Below are 23223 nucleotides of genomic sequence, written 5' to 3' on the forward strand. Positions count from 1 at the left end.
TGGGCTGCCAGGCACCGGGCCCTGCCGGGGCCCCTGCGCCAGGATGGGCAGCGCCTGAGAGCACCCCTCCCCGGGCCGGGAGGCCAGGCTGCAGGGCGCAGAATGGGGAGGGGCGGGAGCCTCGGCCGGCACCTGTGAGTCTGTGGACTCCTGGCAGGGCAGAGGGGCAGGACGGGCGGGAGAGCAGCCAGCTCCGGGGGGCCCGGGGCCTCGGCGGGCAGGCAGGGCCGTGGCGTAGAGGCAGGGTGTGCGCGCGGGCAGCGGGGACCGGCTACCATGCACGGTCGGCCGGCGGCAGGGATGCCTGGTGGGCGTGCAAGTGCGTGCACGCAGGGCCTGCTGTGGCCCGAGTGAGGCATGGCCAGCGCCTCTGGAAGGTGGGAGGAGGGCGAGGGGCAGTTGGATGGGGAGGGCTGTCTCCAAGGAGATGGGGCGCAGCCCGGGGGCCGCCCGGGATCGGCGGTCTCTAGAATGAACCACGGAGTAGGGAAGGAAGCACGATGCGGGGAGCGGCTGTTTTGGGGGGGTCCGTGGGGAAGCTGGAGGCGGCCAGCCCCTTGTCCTCGCGGGGCCGGGCAGCGTGCGGCCGGAGGCGGGGTCACCCCTCTCGACCAGGAGCCCCCACCGTACCCTCTGGGACCGCTGTGCTCCCCGCTGCACCCCAGGCTCAGGACCTGCCCCGGTGGCCACCACGAGGCCATGGTGGCACTGCCCTGGGGGGTCTGGCCGGGGGCTCGGCCCGGCTCTTGGTGCCCTCGACAGGCTTGTGTCGTCCGCAGCTTGGAAACGCGAGGCCGCCGGGTGTCACCACTCAATCCCGTGACGCCACGGCGCCAGAAACGATGGCTCGCGGCGAGTCGTGGCCTCTGAGCTTTCTTGGATGCTGTTGCAGGCCTTTCCCGTGCCTCCTGACAGCCCAGGACATGAGCAGCAGGGGAGGAGGCACTGGCCGCACGCCGCGCAGGGAGCAACGGCCTGGGGGTCAGGGCCGAGCACCGCCGCACAGAGCCCAGCGGCGTGTCGGCCGGGGGCTGCCCAGGGCCGGAGGACCCCCGGACCCCCTTGACGGTGCCCAGCCTGGGACCCCGCGGCCGGAAGCCTCGAGGAGCTCAGAGGGCTCCCTGCCCCCCGTGCCCTCTCCGTACTATGAGCTGCCGGGACCGCCGAGCGGGGTGCAGGGGAGGCAGGGGGCTGTGCCCGGGCAGACCCCCCAGGGCCCCATGGGCAGCCGCGATGCTTCCCGGTGTCCAGGTGGCTGAGGGCACAGCCACACGGGCTCCTCCGACAGCCGATGCTGCGCCAACGCCCTCGCTGCCCAGCCACGTCCCAGCCGGCTCGGTAGTGGGGGCCTCCCCCCCACCGAAGCCCCCCGGCGTGCAGCAGTGGGAGCGCAGGGGCCGCGGACCCCCCACGCCGCGGCAGAGGCGAGAGGGAGACTCCCCGACATCCCAGCCCTGCGCGGGGCCACCGGCGCTGCGCAAACGCTCCCTCGGCCGCTGCCCTGGGGCCGGCTGCCCGGGCTCTGCACCCTGCGCCCGTCTGGCCACCACCACTCTGGAGCCGCCCACACCACGCCCGCGTGGGCCCGTGGCCTCTACCGTTGACAGCCCGCGGTACAAGCCGGACCCGGGCCAGGCTCGTCGACCCCCGTTCCGCCTCGGCACAGCCCTGCCGCTGGCGTCTCCAGGGCTGGACGGGGAGGGAAGGTGCCGGGGCCGCTCGACCAGCTGGCATCGCGTGCTGAGGGGGCTCTCGGCGGCGGGCGCCGCTCACCCCCAAGCGGTCCTTCAAGAGGTCTGGGAGAGGCAGGGTCTCCTCGGAAGTGGCAGGACTGTGTGGCCCCAGCAGGCAACCACAGCCTCTCTGGGCCTCAGTTTCCCTGTCTGGACAACAGGGCCAATGATTTCCACACCTCCTGCTGGCTCAGCCCATGACCTTCCAGAAAGAAACTTCTAGAAAGCCCGGAGCCCCTACACATATTCCTTTTCTCCAACAAGTCCTTCTTGGAAATGTCTCCTTGAGCAGGACGCCCAGGCCCCCAGGTGTGCCGGCCAAGGTCACACGAGGTCGCGGGGCGGGGGCTGTCGCGGAGGAGACGGTGGCGCGGGGCGCCGGGGGACGCGAAGCGGCCCTGCCTGGCGCCCCTTTCAGCCCCCTCGGCTGAGGGCTGAGCAGACGCCCCTCTGAGGGCACGGAACCCCCGCCCACCCCAGGCCCTGCCCCGGCACCGCTGAGACTCTGTGTCTGGAAACCATTTTTCGGAAACTTTCAGGACCAAAACATTTGCAACCAAACGTTTCCTCCCAGCGCACAGTGAAGCAGCCTCCTGACACTCGGCGCCCCAACGCCCGCCTGGTGAATTTGCGCCCCCAAATTTCTGCAACCAAAAACCTCTGGAGACCTACTGGACACAAATTCCCCGAGAAGGAAACCAATTGAAAAGGCAAAACGTCTTACCTGGGTGTTTTTAATTGCCCAATGATAGCTTTGAACGGCTCTGGAGTAAGCGTGGCTTTTTCGGAGTTCCCACTAGGATTTCCTGGACTCGTGGCCTGGGCTCACCTGTACCCTGGCCCGTCCACTCGGGTGCACGTCTCCCGGGGGGCTGCAGACGCCCGCGTCCTGCTGTAAACCTCCTCCCACCACCCCCAGCCCACACCCTCCGGCGCCTTCCGCCCCGACCTCGTGGTCCTTCACAGACGGGGGCAGACGAGCCACCCCAGGGGCGCGCACCGGGCACTGCCAGGACTGGGCCGGCGGCCGCTGAGCCGAGCAGCTATTCCTGCTCTTCAGGGGGTTGCCCTGGCCTGGGGGCTGAGGGGAAAGGGCCGCGGGCACCCAGAGAGGAAGGGGTCGCTCCCCGCCCTCCACACTCCCCCTTGTGCTGTCACCTCCGACGGCCCGGCGGGCACCAGAGGGCACAGCGTTGGCTGCAAGGCACGCCGCCCGTCCCTGCGGCTACCAGCCCCCGCTAGGGCGCAGCTGTGGACACGCAGAGCCTGGGCTTGCCGAGCAGGGTGTGGGCATCCGAGCTCCCTGCCGTTCCCGTCGTCACAGCGCTGGCCTTCCCGTGAGGAGGACACGCTCCCTCTGCCCCGAGGTGGCCAGTGCCCGGGGCTCCGCCCGGAGGGTCCTCCCACCCGGCGTCCACGCAGGAGACCTCCCATGTGTGTGGAGGGGACGCGCAGGCTGAGGCTCATGGTGGAGCTGAGCTCAGGCGGACACCCCGACACGACCCCAGGCAGGACAGCCCCCCACCCCCGCGGCACACAGCTACCGCCGCGGAAGCTCCCGGCAGCCTGAGCGAGTGACCGGCACGTGTGGCCTAGAGGCGCCGTCCTGCCACGTGCCACTAAGGTAAGGATTTGGGGCATCAGAAAGAACCAAAATTAACAGCAGTGACACCCCTCCTCCCCCAGCTGACCAAGGAAACTCAGTCCCGAGGCCGGCCTTCGCTTTCCTGGGGGACCCGCCGGGGCGCCCTGGCCGCCTGAGGGCCGGCCCCGCGGCTCTGCTCTGACTTCACTGGCGAGAAGCGCGCCCTGGAGCTCCGGCTCCAAACCCGCCAAGCAGGTGCGCCCATCCAGGGCGGGGGTGCCACGGGCCGCCTCGGCCCTCCCCGCGCGGGGCCGCCTCCAGGCCTCGCAGGGCAGTGGGGCGCACGCAGGCGGGGGCCGCCGGGCCGCCCCGAGCGTCGGGGAACCTCCAGGCGCCGGCCCGGGCGCCCCCCGCACACTGAGGCTCCGCACGCGCGCTCCGTGGGCATTCCGAGGCCGCCACGGCGCGCGCCTCCTGGGGCATCAAAGCGGAACGTGGCCCCCGCGACCACCGCGGCCACGAGCCCCCGTGGACCAGCCGGGCACGCGGACGGCGCGCGGGGAGGGCGAGAAGCCTGCCCGGCCTTTTCGCCTGCTGACCCGGCTGTGCCGACCTCACCGCCCGTGCCAGGGGCTCCCACGCCGGCGGGATGAGCGCGCGGGGCACAGCGGGGTGCCCGCTCCCCGGCCACGGCTGGAAGGAGACATGGCGCTTCCGCAGTTTCCCGGCCCTCGTCCATGGCCCCCGCAGCGGCACCGCGGGAGCTGGCGCGGGGGCTCTTCCGGACAAGATGGAAGGGGCCGAGGCCCGGGCAGCGGCCCCTGCTCCCAGCACCCCTGGCCAACGCCCAGGACCCTCTCCTCGCCCACCAAGGGCGCTCTTCCCTCCCAAGTTCAGCACCGTCTGAACTCGGACCGGGCTCGTTCCGAGCGTCCCCGGAGCATCGGGGAAGGCTGGGACCCCAGGCTCTCGCCGTGAATTCGGCTCAGGCGGGACCCCAGGCCCCTGAGCTACCACCTCCAAGTTCCCGTCTCCAAATCCACAGCGGGGCCGGCTTTGAGCCAGGGCTGAAGACGAGGCCGGTGCCGCGGGAGGCGGGGCAGGCCGGGCCGAGCTCGGACATCGCTGTTCGGGGCTGGGCGCGTGGCCTGGTGGAGGGCGCAGCTCCTCAGCGGTGGCGGTGGCAGGGGCTGGGGGCACCGAGGCCAGGTGGGCCAGGCCCTTCCCGCTCGCGGGCCCTCTCGCCAGCACACTGAGCCAGCACCCAAGGGGAGGGGCTGCTCGCCCTCCGGCCGGTGCCCCCGCCAGCAGGCGCCGCAGCCCCCTGGGTGTACTGCCCCTCTCTGGTCTTGCTGGACCTTTGGAAGGTCTCGAGGTGCTAACCGATCGCCAATGACTGAGAAGGCACGCCCCGACCCCTCCCCACTCGGTCGCTTGTTCTCCTCACTAATGCGTCGAGGGTCCTTCAGGCTGAGAGCCGGGGACCGAGACGCCCTCGGGGAACGGCCACCCGCCTGCCCGCACCCTCCCTGCTCTGCCCCTTTCCGTCCTGCTCCCGGCTGCCTCCCCCGAGCTGTGGTCGTGGGCCCCTTCCCAAGGATTCCCAGCAGGGAACGGGGTCTCCGGGGTCCATCCGGGTCCCGAGCCCAGGGTCATGTCAAGCCTGGGCCAGCGGCCCGAGCTCAGGCTCACAGCCACCCTGGGGTGGGGCGGTCCTGGCGAGGGGACGGGACAGCGGCTCCTTCACCAGGAGGAGGGGGCTGCAGGCCACAGAACGACGTGTCCACAGGAGGAGCATGTCGGCGTGTTGAGATTAACCAGGCCTGTGTTCGAGTCCTGCCTTTTTCTACTAGGTTTTAGCACGTGGAGGGGGGAGAGGGTGGGCGGCTCGTACGTGAACGAGCCACCACGGGGCCTGGTCACGGCCCGAAGCAGCCCCGTGGGGTCGGGTCAGCATGACGGCGTCAGCCCCGGCTGCTGGTGGTACCTGGGAGAGCGTTCCTTAGGGCAGGCTGCGCCCTGCCGAGGCTGCCCCGCCACTGCCCGCCACCATTGCTGCTGTGTGGGGGACGACACGCCAAGGACAGTCCACCAGGAGACGGGGGGCCCCTCAGGGAAGCTGCACAGAAGGCGCTGGTGATTCCCACCTGCCCCGCAAAGCCGCGAGTCCCGCCGAGAGACCACCCCGCGGCCCGAGCCCAACTCGCGGCGCAGCCGGGCCCCAGGGGGGCTCTGCCACGGAGGTGCGGCGGAAGCGGCCGGTGCCACGGGAGCGCAAGCCCGGAGAGCCCATGTCTTGGCGCAAGCTCAGGGCAGCGATGACACGTGGGTGCGAGACTAGGGGCAGCCGATGTCGTGCGGATATGAGCACCGGGCAGCCAGGGTCACAGAAGCAAGCCCAGGCGGCCAGCGCCATGTGGACGTGAACCTGGGGGCAGCTGATGTTGTGTGGATGTGAGCCCGGGTGGCCGGTGCCAAGGGGACACGAGCCTGGGGTGGCCGGTGCCACAGGGACGTGAGCCCGGATGGCCTGAAGCCCCGTGGGCAGGTGCGGGCAGCAGGGCCCGGGCGCCTCCTGCACGCTCACTCATCTGCTCTGCTCAGGGCCACGCGGGGTGGCGCCCACCGCTTCCAGCCGAGGTGGCCGTCCCCTCTCTGGCCCAGGCTTGGTGGCGCAGCAGGGCCAGGCCAGCTGCTTGGCCCACCCCGCCCCCGGCCTCGGCAGCCCCACACTGCCGCCTCCTCCTCCTCCTCCTCCTCCTGCGGCCGCGCTGGGAGCCGGCGACGCTGCTCGCTCCGGCCCTGTGGGGAGGAGCAGGGCAGGGCGAGCGGCTGGGGAGGGCAGGGGGATGCACGGGAGACAAGGCGAACCGCCGCCCTCAGGCGGACGGTGGCGGCGCGCGCTGCCCGGAGCCCCGCGGCGGCCAGCACCGTGGACATGAGCGGACGGCTGGCACGAGGCGGGCGGCCGCGCCACCTCGGCCGGCCACGGGCCCTCAGGGCAGGGGAGCGCGATGGAGCGGCCGCCGTGGGCCCGTCGCAGCCCCCTCCCACAGCGCCCCTCGCCAGCGCGCTCCAGGCACAGGACAGATGAGGAGGGCGCAGGCTTCGACCCGCTGCCGCGGGCGCCCTCCTCTCTGCATCAGAGCGCGGCTGTCGCACCCAGCGAGCGGGGCCTGGCCCTCGCACCCTTGCCCGGGCCCTCTGGGCTGCCAGGCGCCGGGGGCTTCTGCCTGCTCCCCGGGCTCCCAACGCTGCCGGCCGTCCCAGGGAGAGCGGGTCCACGAGGGCAGCCCCTGCGCTGGGGGCGGCGCAGACGAGGGCACCCACGACCGGCCTCGGTCCCAGGAGGCTCACCCGAGAAGAAGGGCGTTCGAGACGTGGCGCCCATGCCAGCGTGAGCAGAAAGACCTTCCAACAGGCGGCAGGAGCAGCGCGGCGGGGCCATCCAGACCCGCGAGGCGCGCCGGGCCTTCGAAGGCAAGAGGGGGGAGCGCCCCACACACCTGGGCAGCACGCGGGCAAGGCGGGCGGCAGGGCCAGGTGTGAGCACCCCAGCCACGCGGCCGTGGCACAAGCGGGCACAGAAGGCTCAGCACACCGGCAGGTCAACGTGCTGGCGGGTCATGACACAGAGGCAGACAGGATTTTAAGTTGATGGGACTGTTTGGTGAAATGACCTAATTGTACAATACCAATCTGAAGGTTTTTTAAATATTTTATTTTTATTTATTTCTCTCCCTTCCTCGTTTGTGCTCGTTGTCTGCTCTCTGTGTCTGTTCATTGTATGCTTTGTGTCTGCTTGCCTTTTTTTTTTTTAAGGAGCCACTGGGAACTGAACCCAGGACCTCCCACGAGGAGGGAGGCACCCCATTGCTTGAGTCACATCTGCTCCCTGCTTGTTGTGTCTCTCATTATATCTCCACATTGTGTCTTCTCATTGCTTCTCCTCATTGTGTCATCTCATTGCATCATCTTACTGCACCAGCCTGTCGCATCTGTGTCAGCTTGCTGGCTTGCTTGTCTTCTCCAGGAACCGAACCCAGGACCTCCCTTGTGGTAGGCAGGCGCCTGACTGCTTGAGCCAAATCTGCTTCCCCATTTTTAATTTTTATATTTTCATGGTTTATTTTACCTAAGATAAAAAGAAACCCAGAGTCAAATTTCTCTTCCAATATTATGCTCTGGTCAGGGAGACACAAAGGAAGAGAAAGGCTGCAGGGTCGCCGGCACCGGGGGGCAGTGGGGCCCTGGGGCAGGGGTCAGCACACACCTGTGGGGGGCTGGCGCCCCGCAGACACCCCAGAGCCCGGAAACCCGAGCTGGGCACGAAGGCCTCGGGCGCTGCCACCCTCGCATTTGGACGTCGGCCCTCACGTGACTCAGAGAAGGGCTGCGCAGCAGGGAGGCGTCGGCTGCGCCGAGGCGGGCGGTAGAAGCCTCGGAATCCTCATTTCTGGACCCAGGACACTGTGGGCTGGACGGACACGTGCCCAGAATCAGAACGCAGGGCCGACACGCGCCGTGCCATTCCACGTGACACAGGAGCTGACCAGGCCGGCCCGTTTCCCAGGCGCGCGTGGCCGTGCAGCAGTGACCGAGCGCCTGCAGGTCACCAGCTGCTGACGCCGGCTTAGTCTGCAGCGGGGCTGCCGGCGGAAAGTACTGGAAAGGGGCCGGCTTTCCTAACGGGAGTTTTATCGGGAGCCCTGGCAGCTCCGCGGCCGTGCCACGCCCGGCTCAAGCACCGTCCCAGGCGCTTTCTCACCAAAGTCGGTACTGAGGACCCTGGGGCCCGGCCCCGTGGCGGGGACGGCTGCGACCCCTGCCGGTCTCTGCCTCCCCCTCCGGAATCTACGTCTCCCAGAGCTTGGCGGTGGGCGACCAGGCACTGCGTGTCCCTTCTGGCCCCTCTCGGGCTCCCCTGCAGTTCAGGGCTCCCCCGTGTCTGCCCAGATCAACATGGCGGCTTCCTCTTGCTCCACGCGTCTGTTTTCCTCGACCCAGCCCGAGCCGCGTCTCACGGCGTCGTCCAATCAAAGGAGACCCACACCCACGGCAGGGATTTGTTCAAGAACATAAGCTTGCTGGGAAACGGATGTGGCTCAAGAAGTTGGGCTCCTGCCTACCATATAGGAGGTCCAGGGTTCAATGCCCAGGGCCTCCTGGTGAGGGCAAGCTGGCCCACGTGGAGTGCAGGCCCACGCGGGAACGCCATCCCATGCAGGAGTGCCAGCCCACGTGGACAGCTGGTGCAGCGAGATGACACAAGAGACTCAGAGGAGAGAAAATAAGAAGACATGGCAGAACAGGGAGCTGAGGTGGCATGAGAGAGTCATCACCTCTCTCCCCCTCCAGAAGGTCCCAGGATCGCTTCCTGGAGGTGCCTAATGAGAAGACAAGCAGACAAGGAGAACACACAGCGAGTGGACACAGAGAGCAGACAATGGGGGCAGGGGTGTGTGTAAATGAATCTTAAAAAAAGAAGAGCGTAAGCTTGCAAATCACCACGCCCCTCCTGCCACCGCGGCCGGGCAAACGCCCACGTACGCGCTGACCCGGCCTCACATTTCCCGCCCTGCTCCTCGCACGCACACGTGTGCATGCACACGAACAGAAGGGGGAGGGCAGGCCCCCCAAACGGCCCGGCTCCTCAGAGCCTCCCTCTGTTCTCTCACCAGGGCGCCTTCGCCACCTGCCTGTGGGCAGCCTGTGCCCCAGGCCTTCCCACAGTGCACAGACGCCTCCTTCCAAGCCCGGGTGGCCCGTCCCGCCTCCTGCCGGGAGTCAGCCCCGAGCGCCACGGGCAGGCCGGTGCCGCGGCCCTCCGTGCCTGAGTGGAAGTGGTCAGGACACCGGCTTGGGGTCAGACCGAGGGGCTCGGCCCTTCACTCGGTGCCCTCGGTGTTTCGGCGGACGGCGTCCCCGGCCTCGTGAGTGGACATGGCTTGGAAACAGGGTCTCTAGGCCAGATGAGGCCACACAGGAGCAGGTGGGCTCTGGTCCAACCTGCCCGGGGTCCTTAGGAGGGGAGAAGCGGGCGCACGGACAGACGAGGGAGAAGGCTGCGGGGGCAGAGGACGCCCGGGTCGCCAGCACGTCGCCTCCAGAAGCGGGGCGGGCAGCGACGGGCTGGGGCCGCGGGGCTCGGGGCGCGGCCTGCCCACGCCCGGGCTCGGGCCGCGTTCTGCCGTTGAAGTGTCCCGTTGGCGGTGTTTCACCACGGGGGTCCGAGAGACCGGGACCCCCGCGTGCTTATACGGCGTGTTTCCCGGGGAAGGTTCAGGACGCGCCGCGCGTTTTGGCGGCTGCCGTGCGCTCCGCCTCAGAGGCCACGTCCCGGCCTCCAGCCCCGCGTGGACGCGCCCTGCCCCGGCGGCCCTCCCCACCCCCTCCTCCGGGCCTGGTCCCGAGGCCGTCACCCGCTGGCCCGGGGGGGCCGCCCGCCCTTGCTCCGGGAAGGCAGAGCAGCCTTCCCCACGCGGGCCCCGGAGGCCAGCACGAGGCGCGGAGGCCAGGCCTCAGGCGAGGGGAGCGGAGCGCGGGCCTCGAAGGGGCGGCGGCCAGAGAGAGGGCGGCGCGCCGGGCTGCTCGCGTCGGCCGTCTCGGCTGCCAGCTGTGTGCAAAGGAGGGGCGCGTCGGGAAGGGCTGCGCGTGGCGTCAGGCGCTGCGTGGACCCAGGCCGCAGGGCCAGCTAGCTCCCAGGCGCCACCGGCTCCAAAGCTGCAGGCGCACCCGGGCCCTGGGACAGCAGGAGCCATGGGCCAAGGGGACGTGAGGCCGCGACGCAGGGACCGCGAGGCCACGACGCTGGACCACAGAGCTCCACGAGTGGTGGCAAAGCCACATCACCATGACTATGGGGCTGCCCGCTGTGGCCACGAGGCCACGCTGCCATGGTCACGGGCTGCACACCCTGTCGCGAGGGTGCAGCGTTCCGACTGGCAGCGCCAGGTCTCCAGGAGCTGAGCCAGCGGTCAGCAAACAGCACAGACTGACCCGCCGCACAGGGAGGGCGCACACGGTCTCACTGGTTCCGGGTCAGCAGCCAGGGGCTGGGGAAGAGCCTTCCCCGGAGCCTTCCGGAACTGGCACAGGCACGTCCACCAAGGCAGGCTCCGTCCACCTCGACCCAGGACGTCAGGCCCCTCCTTCCCTTGACCGCCTGGAGTCGAACGCCAGCCGCGAACCAGGCCGTGGGGGAGAACAGCACATGGGTGGCGCGTCCGCCGACCTCAGGTTTACTCTCGTGATAAATCCCCCACCGTCCCTGCTCCCCTCACGGTTTAAAGTGTAAGCTAAGGGGAGGGCGGGGGTGGAGGCCGGGGGGGGGGGGGGGAGCCAGGGGTGGAGCCCGCGGTGGGGCCAGGGGTAGAGACGGGGGTGGGGCCGGGGGGTGGAGCGGGCGGTGGGGGCGTCGGGGGGTGGAGCCCAGGGGGTGAGCCCGGGGTGAAGCCGGGGGTGGAGCCGGCGGTGGGGTGGGGGTGGAGCTGGGGGATGGAGCCCGGGGGAGGAGCCCGGGGAGGAGCCTGGGGGTGGAGCCGGGGGTGGAGCTGGGGGGAGGAGCCCGGGGGAGGAGCCCGGGGAGGAGCCTGGGGGTGGAGCCGGGGGTGGAGCTGGGGGGAGGAGCCCGGGGGTGGAGCCCGGGGGTGGAGCCGGCGGTGGGGTGGGGGTGGAGCTGGGGGATGGAGCCCGGGGGTAGAGCCGGGGGTGGAGCCGGGGGAGGAGCCGGGGGAGGAGCCGGGGGTGGAGCTGGGGGATGGAGCCCGGGGGTAGAGCCGGGGGTGGAGCCGGGGGAGGAGCCGGGGGATGGAGCCCGGGGGAGGAGCCCGGGGGTGGAGCCCAGGGAGGAGCCCGGGGGTGGAGCCGGGGGTGGAGCCCGGGGGATGGAGCCCGGGGGTGGAGCCGGGGGTGGAGCTGGGGGGAGGAGCCCGGGGGTGGAGCCCGGGGGTGGAGCCGGCGGTGGGGTGGGGGTGGAGCTGGGGGATGGAGCCCGGGGGTAGAGCCGGGGGTGGAGCCGGGGGAGGAGCCGGGGGAGGAGCCGGGGGTGGAGCTGGGGGATGGAGCCCGGGGGTAGAGCCGGGGGTGGAGCCGGGGGATGGAGCCCGGGGGAGGAGCCCGGGGGTGGAGCCCAGGGAGGAGCCCGGGGGTGGAGCCGGGGGTGGAGCCCGGGGGATGGAGCCCGGGGGAGGAGCCGGGGGAGGAGCCCGGGGGTGGAGCCGGGGGTGGAGCCCGGGGAGGAGCCCGGGGGTGGAGCCCGGGGGATGGAGCCCAGGGGAGGAGCCTGGGGAGGAGCCCGGGGGTGGAGCCGGGGGTGGAGCCGGGGGTGGAGCCCGCTGCGTGACCCTGACCTCCAAGCCCAGGTCGTCTTCAACTCGGTGCAGACCGACACCCTAAGAGCCACCGGGCGGCCCCGCCCCTGGCGCAGCCCCTTCCTGATAGACTCAGAAGGCAGCCCTCCCGCGGCCGAGGTGCCTGTGTTGCAGCACTCGTTCACACACTAGCGCACATGCTGACACGCTGACACGCTGGCTGACACACTCGCTGACACACTGATGCACTTGCTAACATGCTCACTAACACACTAACACACTCGCTGACACACTGACATGCTAACATGTTTGCTGACATGCTCGCTGACACACAGGGTGACATACTGACACGCTTGCTGACACACTAGCACACTCGCTGACATGCTGACATGCAGGTGACATGCTGACAGGCTGACATACTGGCTGACAGGCTGACGCACTTGCTGACAGGCTCGCTGACACGCTGACATCTGACACACTTGGTGACACGCTGACATGCCGGCTGACATGCTTACCGACACACTGACATGCTGACACGTTTGGTGACACACTAACACACTTGCTGACATGCTCGTTGACACAGGGTGACATGCTGACACGCTCGCTGACACACTAGCACACTCGCTGACATGCTGACATGCTGGCTGACACGCAGGTGACATGCTGACAGGCTGACATACTGGCTGACAGGCTGACATGCTGATGCACTTGCTGACAGGCTCGCTGACACGCTGACATCTGACACACTTGGTGACACGCTGACATGCTGGCTGACATGCTGACACACTGACATGCTGACACGTTTGGTGACACACTGACACACTTGCTGACATGCTTGCTGACACAGGGTGACATGCTGACATGCTCGCTGACATGCTGACACGCTGGCTGACACGCTGACGTGCTGGGTGACATGCTGGCTGACATGCTGACGCATCTGGTGACACACTGACACAGGGTGACATGCTGCCATGCTGACACTTGCTGACATGCTGGCTGACACACAGGGTAACATACCGACACGCTCGCTGACACACTAGCACACTCGCTGACATGCTGACATGCTGGCTGACACGCAGGTGACAGGCTGACAGGCTGATGCACTTGCTGACAGGCTCGCTGACACGCTGACAGGCTGGCTGACATGCTTACTGACACACTGACATGCTGACACGTTTGGTGACACACTGACATACTTGCTGACATGCTTGCTGACACAGGGTGACATGCTGACGCTCGCTGACATGCTGGCTAACACGCTGACGTGCTGGCTGACATGCTTGCTGATGTGCTGACACATTTGGTGACACACTGACACAGGGTGACATGCTGACATAGGGTGACACACAGGGTGACATGCTGCCATGCTGACACTTGCTGACATGCTGGCTGACACACTCGCTGACTTGCTCACTGACACACTGACGTGCTGGCTGACGCACTGGCTGACACGCTTGCTAACATGCTCACACACGCTAATACTCGCTAACATGCTAACACTGGCTGACACACTGACACGCTCGCTGACATGCTGACACACTCGCTGACACACGACGCACTCGCTAACACTGATGCTGACGCACTAACATGCTTGCTAACATGCTCGCTGACACACTCGCTGACACATTCTCTAATGTGCTGACACACTGGCTGACGTGTTAACACGCTCGACACTGACACACTTGCTGATGCAATTGCTGATGCACTCGCCAACATGCTCTTTAACACTGACATGCTGACACACTCACCGACACACTTGCTGATGCACTTGCTGACATGCTAACAAGCTCGCTGACGTGACTGCTGACACACTCGCTGACATGCTAACACACTCACTGACACACTCTCTGACACACACTCGCGGCCCAACCAGAATAACCAGAGGCACAGGCAGAGGAGCAGGTGCGACGCTTTACTCCAGCATTTCCTTCTCCACGTTTCATATTAAATATCTGAAATATATTAATCTTAAAAACAATATGAACACAGTACTCAGTGGACGTGGGCAGCGGAGTCGACAGACTGCAAAATCGTAGGTTTAAAAAAAAGGAGTGGGGCCAACTCCACGTCTTCGAACTGCCTCGCTGACAAGAGCGTTTTGGAAATCTGCAGTGGGTCAAATTGGGAAGGAAACTGAGCCGTAGAAAAAAAGTCATGGGAAGTGACCGCTCCACTGTTGGGAAGACGGTGTCGGGACAGTGGCCCCTCCATTCAGTTCCAGAGCAGTGACACAAGTCCCTTTTTCAAAATGTTGCCCTGAGGCTTTCAGTCCCGCAGCAGGTTTTCGGGCTTGGGGTAGCCGAAGAGGACAAAGTCGGCCTCGTAGAGTTTGTAGAGCTGCTGCCTCCAGGCCAGGGGGATGCCGGAGAACCAGTCCTCCTCCCAGCTGCTGGCCGTCCTGTTCCGGTAGCTGGGCGGGAACTGCAGGAGTCCGTCCACCTTGAGCAGCCGCAGCAGCTGGGCCGCGTCCTCGTCCAGCGTCTCCAGCTTGCCCACGAAGTCGTAGTCGATCTGGCAGGGGTGGCAGAGGCGGTACACCTGCCGCCAGTGCTCGTTGAAGGGCGCCGGCTGCTCCGTGCGGGGGTCCAGCAGGTACTGGATGAAGTTGGCGAAGGACACCCGCAGGCCTGCGCCGAAGGCCTCGCTGACCGAGCCGGGCGGGCTGGTGAGGTTGGAGTACCTCCGCAGCATGGGCACGGCGAACTTGCGGTAGAACTCGTCGTTCTCCAGCTCGAACTTGCTGCGGAAGGCGGAGATGAGGCGCACGAAGGGGTCCCGCACGAAGAGGAACTTGGTGTACTTCTGCAGCTTGACCTTCATAAGGTGGCGGGAGAACTTGCCGTAGCGGCGCCAGAACTTGTTGAAGGTCAGGTGGGTGCTGGAGTTGTGCACGTGCTCGCGGGGGATGTCCAGCGGGTCCCGGTACGGGGCGCCCCGGTCCAGGAGGCTCTCGCTCAGCACGATCATCACGCGCTTCCAGTTGGTGCAGGCGGCCTTGGGCACGTAGCAGTAGATGGCCCCGTGGCGGTCGTCCACGATGAGGTGGTTCAGCTCGTGGTTGGGGATGTCGTCGAAGGCGCGCTCCTTGGTGGGGAAGGCCAGGCTGGAGTTGGCGCAGAAGTCGCGCAGCACGCGCCGCCTCTCGGCCTGCAGCTGGCCCTGGCCTGGGCCCTGCGTGGCGCCGTGCGCGGACCAGTCATAGCCCCTCACGTTCTCCTCCAGCTTGCCCGGCGCGGGCTTGGCGGAGGCCGGCGCCAGGGGCCACTCGGCCTTCCTCCCGGGGAGGCCGCCCTGCTTCCTGCCGGGGCCGAGGAGCTTGTCCAGGAAGGCGTCGACGTCCGCCGCCAGCGCCCGCCCCTGCTCCCGCCCCGGCGCGCGCGGCCCGGACAGGGCCGTGTGCAGGTAGAAGTGGGCGGTGCCCACGCTGTCCCAGTAGGCGATGATGAGCAGGAGCGTCAGCACGGAGCCCGCGGCCAGCCACAGCCGCAGCAGCCGCGCCTTCGCCATGCTGGGCCGCGGGCGGGCCTGGCCGTTGCCCGGCGCTTCAGGCAGGCTTCCCGGGGAGGCGCGGCATGGTGCTCGGAGCGACCTGGAGGGGCGGCGAGACCAGAGCGGTTAGATGCGCCGGGCGCCCCCCCTCGCCCCACCCTGCCCTGCGCGGAAGGATTTCGCCGCCTGATGAGCAGCTCAGCATCCTGACACCCTTGTGTCTCGTGACTCAGGCCGTCCGGAAGGGCTCAGAAGAAGCGGTGGCTGTCGAAGGGGTAGAGGCCCCACTGCCATTCCACGGAAAAAGAGGGGGAGGCCTGCAGGAAGCCTCGACGCAGAGGGGAGCAGGAGGGGGGGCGCACGCTCGGAAAGCAGGAGGAAGGCCGCAGCTCGGGGAAAGCCAGGAAGGGCTGTCCCCCCGCAGAGGCCACGTGCTCAGCTAAGGGGGGCTGTGCCCACGTGACCTGGGGCAGACACGACCCCCAGAATATCCTTTACCAGGAAAGGGCCAAATGTGCACAGTCAGCGGGGAAGCCCTGGCCAAGAGCAGATGGACACAGCCGCCTGGCCAAGGGGAGGTGGCCACGGCCCGCCCAGCCCGAGGGAGGGGGCCACAGCCCACCTGGCTGCTCGCGGGGGCCACCTAGGATCAAAAACCCAAAGGGAAGGCAGGAGAGCAGAGGACGGCATGTCGGGGGCATCTGGGTCCCGGCCCAGGACAAATCCGCCCAGGCAGGTGGAGAGACGGCCTGGGTGACGCAGATGAACCGCTGTCGGCCAATACCCAGCGCCAGCACTCACACCAGGGACGCCCAGAGAGGAGCCGCGCTCCGGCTCTGCTGCGGGTGCCTTGCTGCATGCCAGGGCAGGCTGGGAAACGAGAGTGAGTCTTGGCCCTGACAGGGCGGGCAGCCGGGCCAAGGCGAGGGCGGGCCGGGCCCCCCACGTCCCACCTGGGCACACGTCCTGCAGCCGAAACGCCTGGACGCAGCATGGTAGGAAGACTCCAGAAGGTGGACGACGGCAGGCAGCTTGGCCGTGGGGCCTCAAGGAGCCGGACGTACGTCCTGGGCTGCTCTTGCCGATGCCCCAGCCCAGAGCCACCACGGGCAGACGGGAGTCCAAGAAGCGCCCGTGTGCCCTGCCGCAGCGGGGGCAGGGGGCCTGGCGACAACATGCGTTCCACACAGGCCAGCGGCAAAGCTGCCCCATGCCCTCCCCTCACGCCACCTCGCAGCCTCAGAGGGCAGAGCTGGCGGGCCCCGCCCTGCCGCAGAAGCAGGCGGCCCCCTCCTCTTCCTCCGCCCAGTGCCAGCAGGCCTAGCAGGGGCCGATCCCCCAACCCCGCCCGGCAGAGGCCCAGCTCCAGCCATCGGGCGGTGGCAGCGGCCAAGAGGCGGTGACCTGCTGTCCCCCATGGGACTGAGTGGGCTCTGGGCCTCCCGCCACGGAGCTGTCCCCAAGGCCAGTGCTCAGCTGAGCCTTGGCCCCGCCTGGATTGGCAAGGCGGGAGGGGAGTGGTGCGGGACAGCTGGCACCCACGTCCCCGGCCCGGGACAGCAGGGCCCCTTTGGCAGGCGCGGCACCACCCCGCCCCCACCCACAAAGGCGAAGGGACCCGTTTTGGGAATGAACGGGCAGGAAGGCTTGGAGCGTGGGACCACCTCACACTCCCCGCTCAGTGGGCGAGAAGGGCCAGGGCCTGGAAATGTGCCAGAATGAAAAATTCTACGATCACCAAAAAATTGAACTTGTAATTACAAAGCTCCCTGAAAAGTAATCTCCAGGCATATGGTTTCACTGAAGAATTCTATCGAACCCTTAAAGAAAAGTTAACATTAACTGTAACCATCTCTTCTAGAAAAGAAAAGAGGGCGCTCATTACTCAGATGCCACAACCAGACAAGAACAGTGCCCAAAAAACAAAGAAACGAGAAAGAAAACGACGGCCCGGTATCCCTCATGAACTAGGTGTAAAACTCCTCAAATATTAGCAAATCAACCTAGCAATGTACTAAAAAGAATTCTACACCAGGACCAAGCACAGCCAAATCCCATCACGGAACCCACGATCCCAGCGGCTCCCGGAAGGGCCCTCGGCCAAAGCCAACACCCGGCCGTGACAAAGACGTCAGCACACGAGGACGAGGGACCTCCTCACACTATGAAGAGCACCCACAGCACCCCAGCCTCGTCCTGCAGGCGTTCCCTCCAAGCCGGGAGCCCGCCCAGGGCCCCCACCGCCCGCACAGGCCCCGCTCCCGGGCGCCCACCCGGCTCAGGGCCCCTCCTCGGTGGGACCCCTCCCCGCCGGCCCGACCCCGACCGCGCACTCCTCCCCTGCCCAGCCCATCACGTGCTTCCTGTGTGCGCGTCACTGAGTCAAGGCGGGACCGGGGGTCTGGTTTTGCGCACCACACACCTGGCACACGCTGGGGCCACTGCTCGCGCCCTGGCCGGGCCGGGGGCCTCACGGCCAAGCCGGCTGCCGCCTCAGGCCAGCGCAGGTCCTCTCTGGACCCCTCCCTGGCCAGGCTCCTGACCTGCCCCCTGCGGAAATGAGCACCTGCCCCCGCCGAGTCTCGACGTCGAGGGCCCCATCCTGCCGGCGCCCTCCGGGCAGGGCCGCGTGACTCTCCTGCACAGCCTCCCACTCCCCCGCCGCCATCTGCAGCCAGGCCCCTCCCCAAGGGCAGCTCCAACCCCTCGGCTGCCGGCACCGCTTCCAGCCGGTCCTACCACCCAGCTCATGTCCTTCCAGGGTTGGATTCAGAAAGCGGAACGGCCCAGACAGGTGGCCTGAAGGCGGGCGGTGGACCTCGGGCAGGACAGAGGCTAAGCTCTCCCGCACCTGCGAGCCGCTCTCCAGGAGGGGGGAGCCAGCTGCAGGCAAGGCAGGGGCCCGCGGGGGACGGGAGGAGCCAAAGGCAGGCTGCGCTGACGAGCACACCTGTGCCGGGGACCCCCAGCAGCATCGCGTGTGTACCCACACACGTGTAGGGCACGACAGCCTGTGCCACAGCGGCCGCGTGGCCTCAGCTGGGCGTGCAGGCGCGGTGGCGGCGACCGCGCGGGCCCCCTGACACGCTCATCTCTCGGTCGGCGCCATCTCCTCCTTTCCTCTGTCTGACCTGGGCCGCCTGCCAGCCCCTGCAGGTGTGTCCGGTGAGCGCCACGTGACGTCCGCGCTCCGGGGGAGACCCACGCAGGACGGGGCGGGGCGGGCTTCTCGCCGTCCTCCTGGCGGCGCCTGCTATGATCTGCTCCTGCCCGTCCTTGGTGTCCCTGCAATCCACCCCCCGCCCCGGTCACCCCGCCTTAGCGGGCAGCGGCTGGGGCTGGGGCCGCCAGGCTGGAGGAGGTGTCAGGCTTCGGGTGCCAGGGGGGCCGTCCGACAGGAGGGAGCGGCTTTAGCAAGCTCAGCGCCTGGGAGGCGGGCTGGGGTGGACGCGGCCGCGTGGCCGACGCTGGGCTTGGGCACGCAGGGGTCTCGGTGGTGCTGAGGGACCGGCCGCCTGCTGGGGCGTCTGCATGGAGGGCGGCCCTGGGACGCCTGCGGGAGCCCCCCGGGCAGGGCCTGCCTGCGTCTCTCCGGGGCCCTCAGCCCCCCTCAGAAGCTGCCAGGCTCGTCTGTAGAGCAGCTCTGTTCCAGGAGCCTGACGTGGTTACCCAGAACCCGCATCGTTTCCTAACCACGCCTGCACTTGTTTACCCCTCATTCTTTGTTTTTTAAGGGAGAAGGTAAGGACACTCAGAATAGAAAGGTCAGGAGGGCGGTGTGGGCTTTTACACGGAAGCTGAGGGAAGGAGCCGTCCTCAGCCTCGTCACCTGCGCCACCTGCGCAGAGGAAAATGGAAGGTGCAGGGCACCTGTGCACTCGGCTCCGGGCCGGCGCCCCCCACCGCCCGTGCCCCCCACTGCCCACCACCAGCTGGCAGTTCCTTTCCTTGAATGGCTCATTATATACATAAAACTGGTGAACGCTGCAGGGGTGAGAGGTGGAACTTCCCACCTTCTCCCGCACAGCCACCGCCGGCGTGTTCGCTCGCTGCCACTGGGTGTGCTCCCGGCTGCGGGTGCAGCCACGCAAACCATTTCCAGTGGCTCCTCTAACATCACACCATACAGTCTTGCAGCCTATCTTTAAAATTAGACCCAAGCACATGCAGATGAGTAAAGCTTTCAAGACCATCCCTTTTCGAGGACATGCAGTGGAAAAGGTTTCTTGAGATGAAGTCAAAACCACATAAAGTAACATTAAAGAGAAAAGAAAGGGAAGCAGACGTGGCTCGAGCGATAAGGCTTCACCTACCACGCGGGAGGACCCGGGTTCAGTCCCCGGGGCCTCCTGGTGAAACAGAAGAGGAAGTGTGCCTGCGTGGTGAGCCAGTGCCCCTGTGGGCACCCGCGCGGTGGGCCAGTGCCCCTGTGGTCAGCCGAGTGCCTGTGCAGCAAACCGAGTACCTGCGCAGTGAGTCAATGCCCGTGCCAGCGAGTCACGCAGCCAGATGACGATGCAACAAAAAAGATACGAAGGGGAGAGTCAAGGTGAAGAGCAGCAGAGACCAGGACCTGAGGTGGCGCAGGCGACAGGGAACCTCTCTCCACCTCAGAGGTCCCCAGAATCGAATCCCTGTGAATCCTAGAGGAGAAAGACGGGAAGAGAAGACAAAAGAGAAACAGATACAGATCATACAGCAAATGGATACAGACAGCAAATGGATACAGACAGCAAATGGATACAGACAGCAGAGTGGGGAAGGGGAAGGAGAAGAGGAAAAAAAAAGATAAAAGGTTTGCCAAAGGCCAAGAAAGCAGTAAAGGGACAAGTAACTTAAAACATCAGGTCGGGGAGTGAATGTGGCTCGAGCGGGTGAGCACCTGCTTCCCACATGGGAGGTCCCAAGTTCGGTTCCCGGTGCCTCCTGAAAACAAATAAGAAGCAGGGAAGTGGATGTGGCTCAAGCAGTTGGGCTCCCATCTACCACATAGGAGGTCCAGGTTTCGATGCCCAGGGCCTGTTGGTAGGGGCAAGCTGGCCTGTGTGGCCAGCTGGCCCACGTGGAGTGCTGGCCTGTGGAGGAGAGCTGGTGCAGCAAGATGATACAAGAAAAAAAGACACAGAAGAGAGACAATAAGAGACGCAGCAGACCATGGAGCTGAGGTGGCATAAGAGAACAATCGCCTCTCTCCCACTCCAGAAGGTCCGGATTGGTTCCCAGAGCTGCCTAATGAGAATACAAGCAGACACAGAATATGCAGCAAATGAACAGAGAGGACAGACAATGGGGGAGAGAGGGATAAATAAATAAATCTTAAAAACAACAACAACAAGCAAACAAATGAAAAAATCAACTCAGGGGAGCTGATGTAGCTCGGTGGTTGAGCACCAGCTTCCCATATACAAGGTCCCAGGTTCAAGTGACTTACGAGATAATCACTTCTAAAAAAGTCAAGTGATTTAAGAGATAATTTTCCAATTTTAAAATCAAGGATCACGGCTAACAAATGGAGTGAAGATAAACAGGTTCAAAAAGTGACATCCACTGGCCCAGCCACGCGGAGGCCCAGCCGCCAGCCGGGTGCCGTGATCCGCTAAGACACCAGGTGTGAAATACTGCACCTGACAAGCTACACACTTCTTGTTTTTCAGCCAAGCAGTACTAATTACGTACATCATGACAAATGCCACAGATGACATGGTTTATAAAAGCCATGATTCTTTCTTTTGGTAATTTAATAACACTTCAATTTAATTGCAAGAAAAAGACGTGATCAAAATATTTTAGGAAAATAACAGTGCACGTCAATATCTACTGGCGGCTACCACTCACGAGCGCGTGCTTTCCACCTGGACGCGGCCTCGTTTACGCAACGTGACAATCTTTAAGCTGAGGCTCAGAGAAGCAAAACGAGCAGGTGGCGCCAAGCCTGCCTCCAGCGCTCAAGCCCTGCTCCCTCAACCTGTCTTGGCCTGGAAGCACCCCTTTTTACAAAGAGCTCCACTGAGGTTAACTGGCATAGAGTAAACTGCACATACTTAAAAGGACAAAAGGACAGTTCTGACAAGCTGTGACACCTGTGTGGGCCCAGGGACCCACCCCCCAGTCGAGACTCCCTCTCCAGCCCCTCATCGAAGTCTGCTCATGGTCTTTGCAACCGTGCTCCCCCAGCCCCTCCCGCCCAGGCCACCACTGGTCCCTCCTCTGCCACTGGAGATCAGCTGGCCTTTTCTAGTTTTGTATAAATGGAGTGATACAGTGTAGACTTTTTTTGGTCTAGCTTCTTTCACTCAGCACAATTAGTTGTTTTTTTTTTTAATGCATTTAAACAAATCAATTTTATTGGTAAATATTAATAAAGCATACAATTCATCCAGAGGGTATAATCGGTGGTATTTGGTATAATCACATAGTTGTGAATTCATCACTTCAGTCATTATTAGAGCATTTTCATTATTTCAATAGTAACATTAATAGACAAAAAACAGGCAAACAAGTAAACAAGAAAATTCTTCACCTTTCAATCTCTGTTTCCCCTGGTGTACAAAGCTGTTATTTCTGGTTATTCTTGCACAACTATTTGTTCAGCAGACGTACTGAGATACATTCACACACCATACAATCTATCCGAAGTGTGTAATTTGAGCATCATTGCAGTGCTGTGCACTCACCACCACGTGATACTCGGTCCAGGCCATGGACACAGAATGACTTCCCATTTGTTTAGGTTTCTTTCATTTCTCTTAACACTGTTTCGTAGTTTTCTGCATATAGGTTCTGTACTTCTTTGATTAAATTGATTCCTAGGTATTTGAGTCTTTTTGTTGCTATTGTAAATGGAATTTCCCCCCGAGATTGATCAATACTAGTGAACAGAAACATTACTGATTTCTGCATGATCTTGTATCCTGCCACTTTGCTGAACTCACTTATCAGCTCAAGTAGCTCTGTTGTAGACATTTCAGAATTTTCTAAATGTGGGATCATGTCATCCACCAATAGTGAGAGTTTTACTTTCTTTTTCTATATGTATGCCTTTCATTTTTTTTCTTATCTAACTCTAGCTAGAACTTATAGTACAATGCTGAATGACAGTGGTGACAGCGGGCGTGCTTGTCTTCTCCCAGTCTAGGAGGGAAGCTTTCAACCTTTCCCCATGGAGTAAGATGTTGGCTGTGGTTTTTTCCTATATGCTTTTTAGCATACTGAGGAATTTTTCTTCTATTCCTACTTTACTAAGTGCTTTTATCAAGAAAGGATGCTGGGTTTTGTTGAATGTCTTTTCTGCATCAATTGAGATGATCATGGGTTTTTTTCCTTCAATTTGTTAATCTGGTATATTACGTTGACTGATTTTTTTATGTTGAACCAGTCTTGCGTACCAGGAATAAATCCACTTGGTTATGATGTATAAGTCTTGTAATATGTTGTTGGATTCTATTTGCTAGTATTTTGCTGAGAAATTTTGCATCTTTGTTCATTACAGAGATTGGATGTAATTTTAGTATCTTTTAGTATCTCTATCTGGCTATCTAGTATCTCTATCTAGTATCTTTTAGTATCTCTATCTTTTAGTATCTCTATCTGGCTTTGGTATTAGGATGCTGCTGGCTTCATAAAATGTGTTCGGTAATTTTCCCTCTTCTTCAAATTTTTGGAAGAGTTTAAACAGGATGGGCGTTAATTATTTTTGAAATGCTTGGTAGAACTCACTGTGACACCATCTGGTCCTGGACTTTTCTTTGTTGGGAGATTCTTGATGACTGATTCAATCTCATTAAATATGATTGGTTGTTTTTTTGTATTTCTTGTTGAGTCAGTGTAGGTTGTTTGTGCATTTCTAGGAATTTGTCCATTTCATTTGGGTTGCCTAGTTTGTTGACATACAGTTTCTCATCATATCCTCTTATCCTTTTTATTTCTGTGGAGTGAGTCATAACTTTCCCCCTTTCATTTCTGATTATATTTATTTGCATCTTCTCTCTTTTTTACTTTGTTAGTCTAGCTAGAGGTTTGTCAATTTTATCAAAGAACCAGCTTTTGGTTTTCTCTATTTTTTTTGTTGTTGTTCTCAATTTCATTTAATAATGCTCTAATCTTT

At 63.4% G+C, this 23223-nt stretch overlaps 1 protein-coding gene across 3 annotated transcripts in view; it reads right to left on the minus strand.

Moving 5' to 3' along the window:
* Positions 1 to 6939: 6939 nt before the first annotated feature.
* CHST12 (carbohydrate sulfotransferase 12) overlaps positions 6940 to 23223 on the minus strand; it is a 38325-nt gene continuing 22041 nt past the window's right edge. For 2 of the 3 annotated variants that reach the window (XM_004481877.3, XM_058292484.2), the window contains one exon: positions 13529 to 15219. In XM_004481877.3, coding sequence (XP_004481934.1) covers positions 13896 to 15137 — 1242 coding nt within the window. In that variant the 5' untranslated portion in view covers positions 15138 to 15219 and the 3' untranslated portion in view covers positions 13529 to 13895. Of the gene's footprint in view, positions 7454 to 13528; positions 15220 to 23223 lie in introns of those variants that run through there. The other variant, XR_009184620.2, reaches the window with a different exon arrangement.

Source organism: Dasypus novemcinctus, assembly GCF_030445035.2.
Source record: "Dasypus novemcinctus isolate mDasNov1 chromosome 23 unlocalized genomic scaffold, mDasNov1.1.hap2 SUPER_23_unloc_1, whole genome shotgun sequence".
Taxonomy (NCBI): domain Eukaryota; kingdom Metazoa; phylum Chordata; class Mammalia; order Cingulata; family Dasypodidae; genus Dasypus; species Dasypus novemcinctus.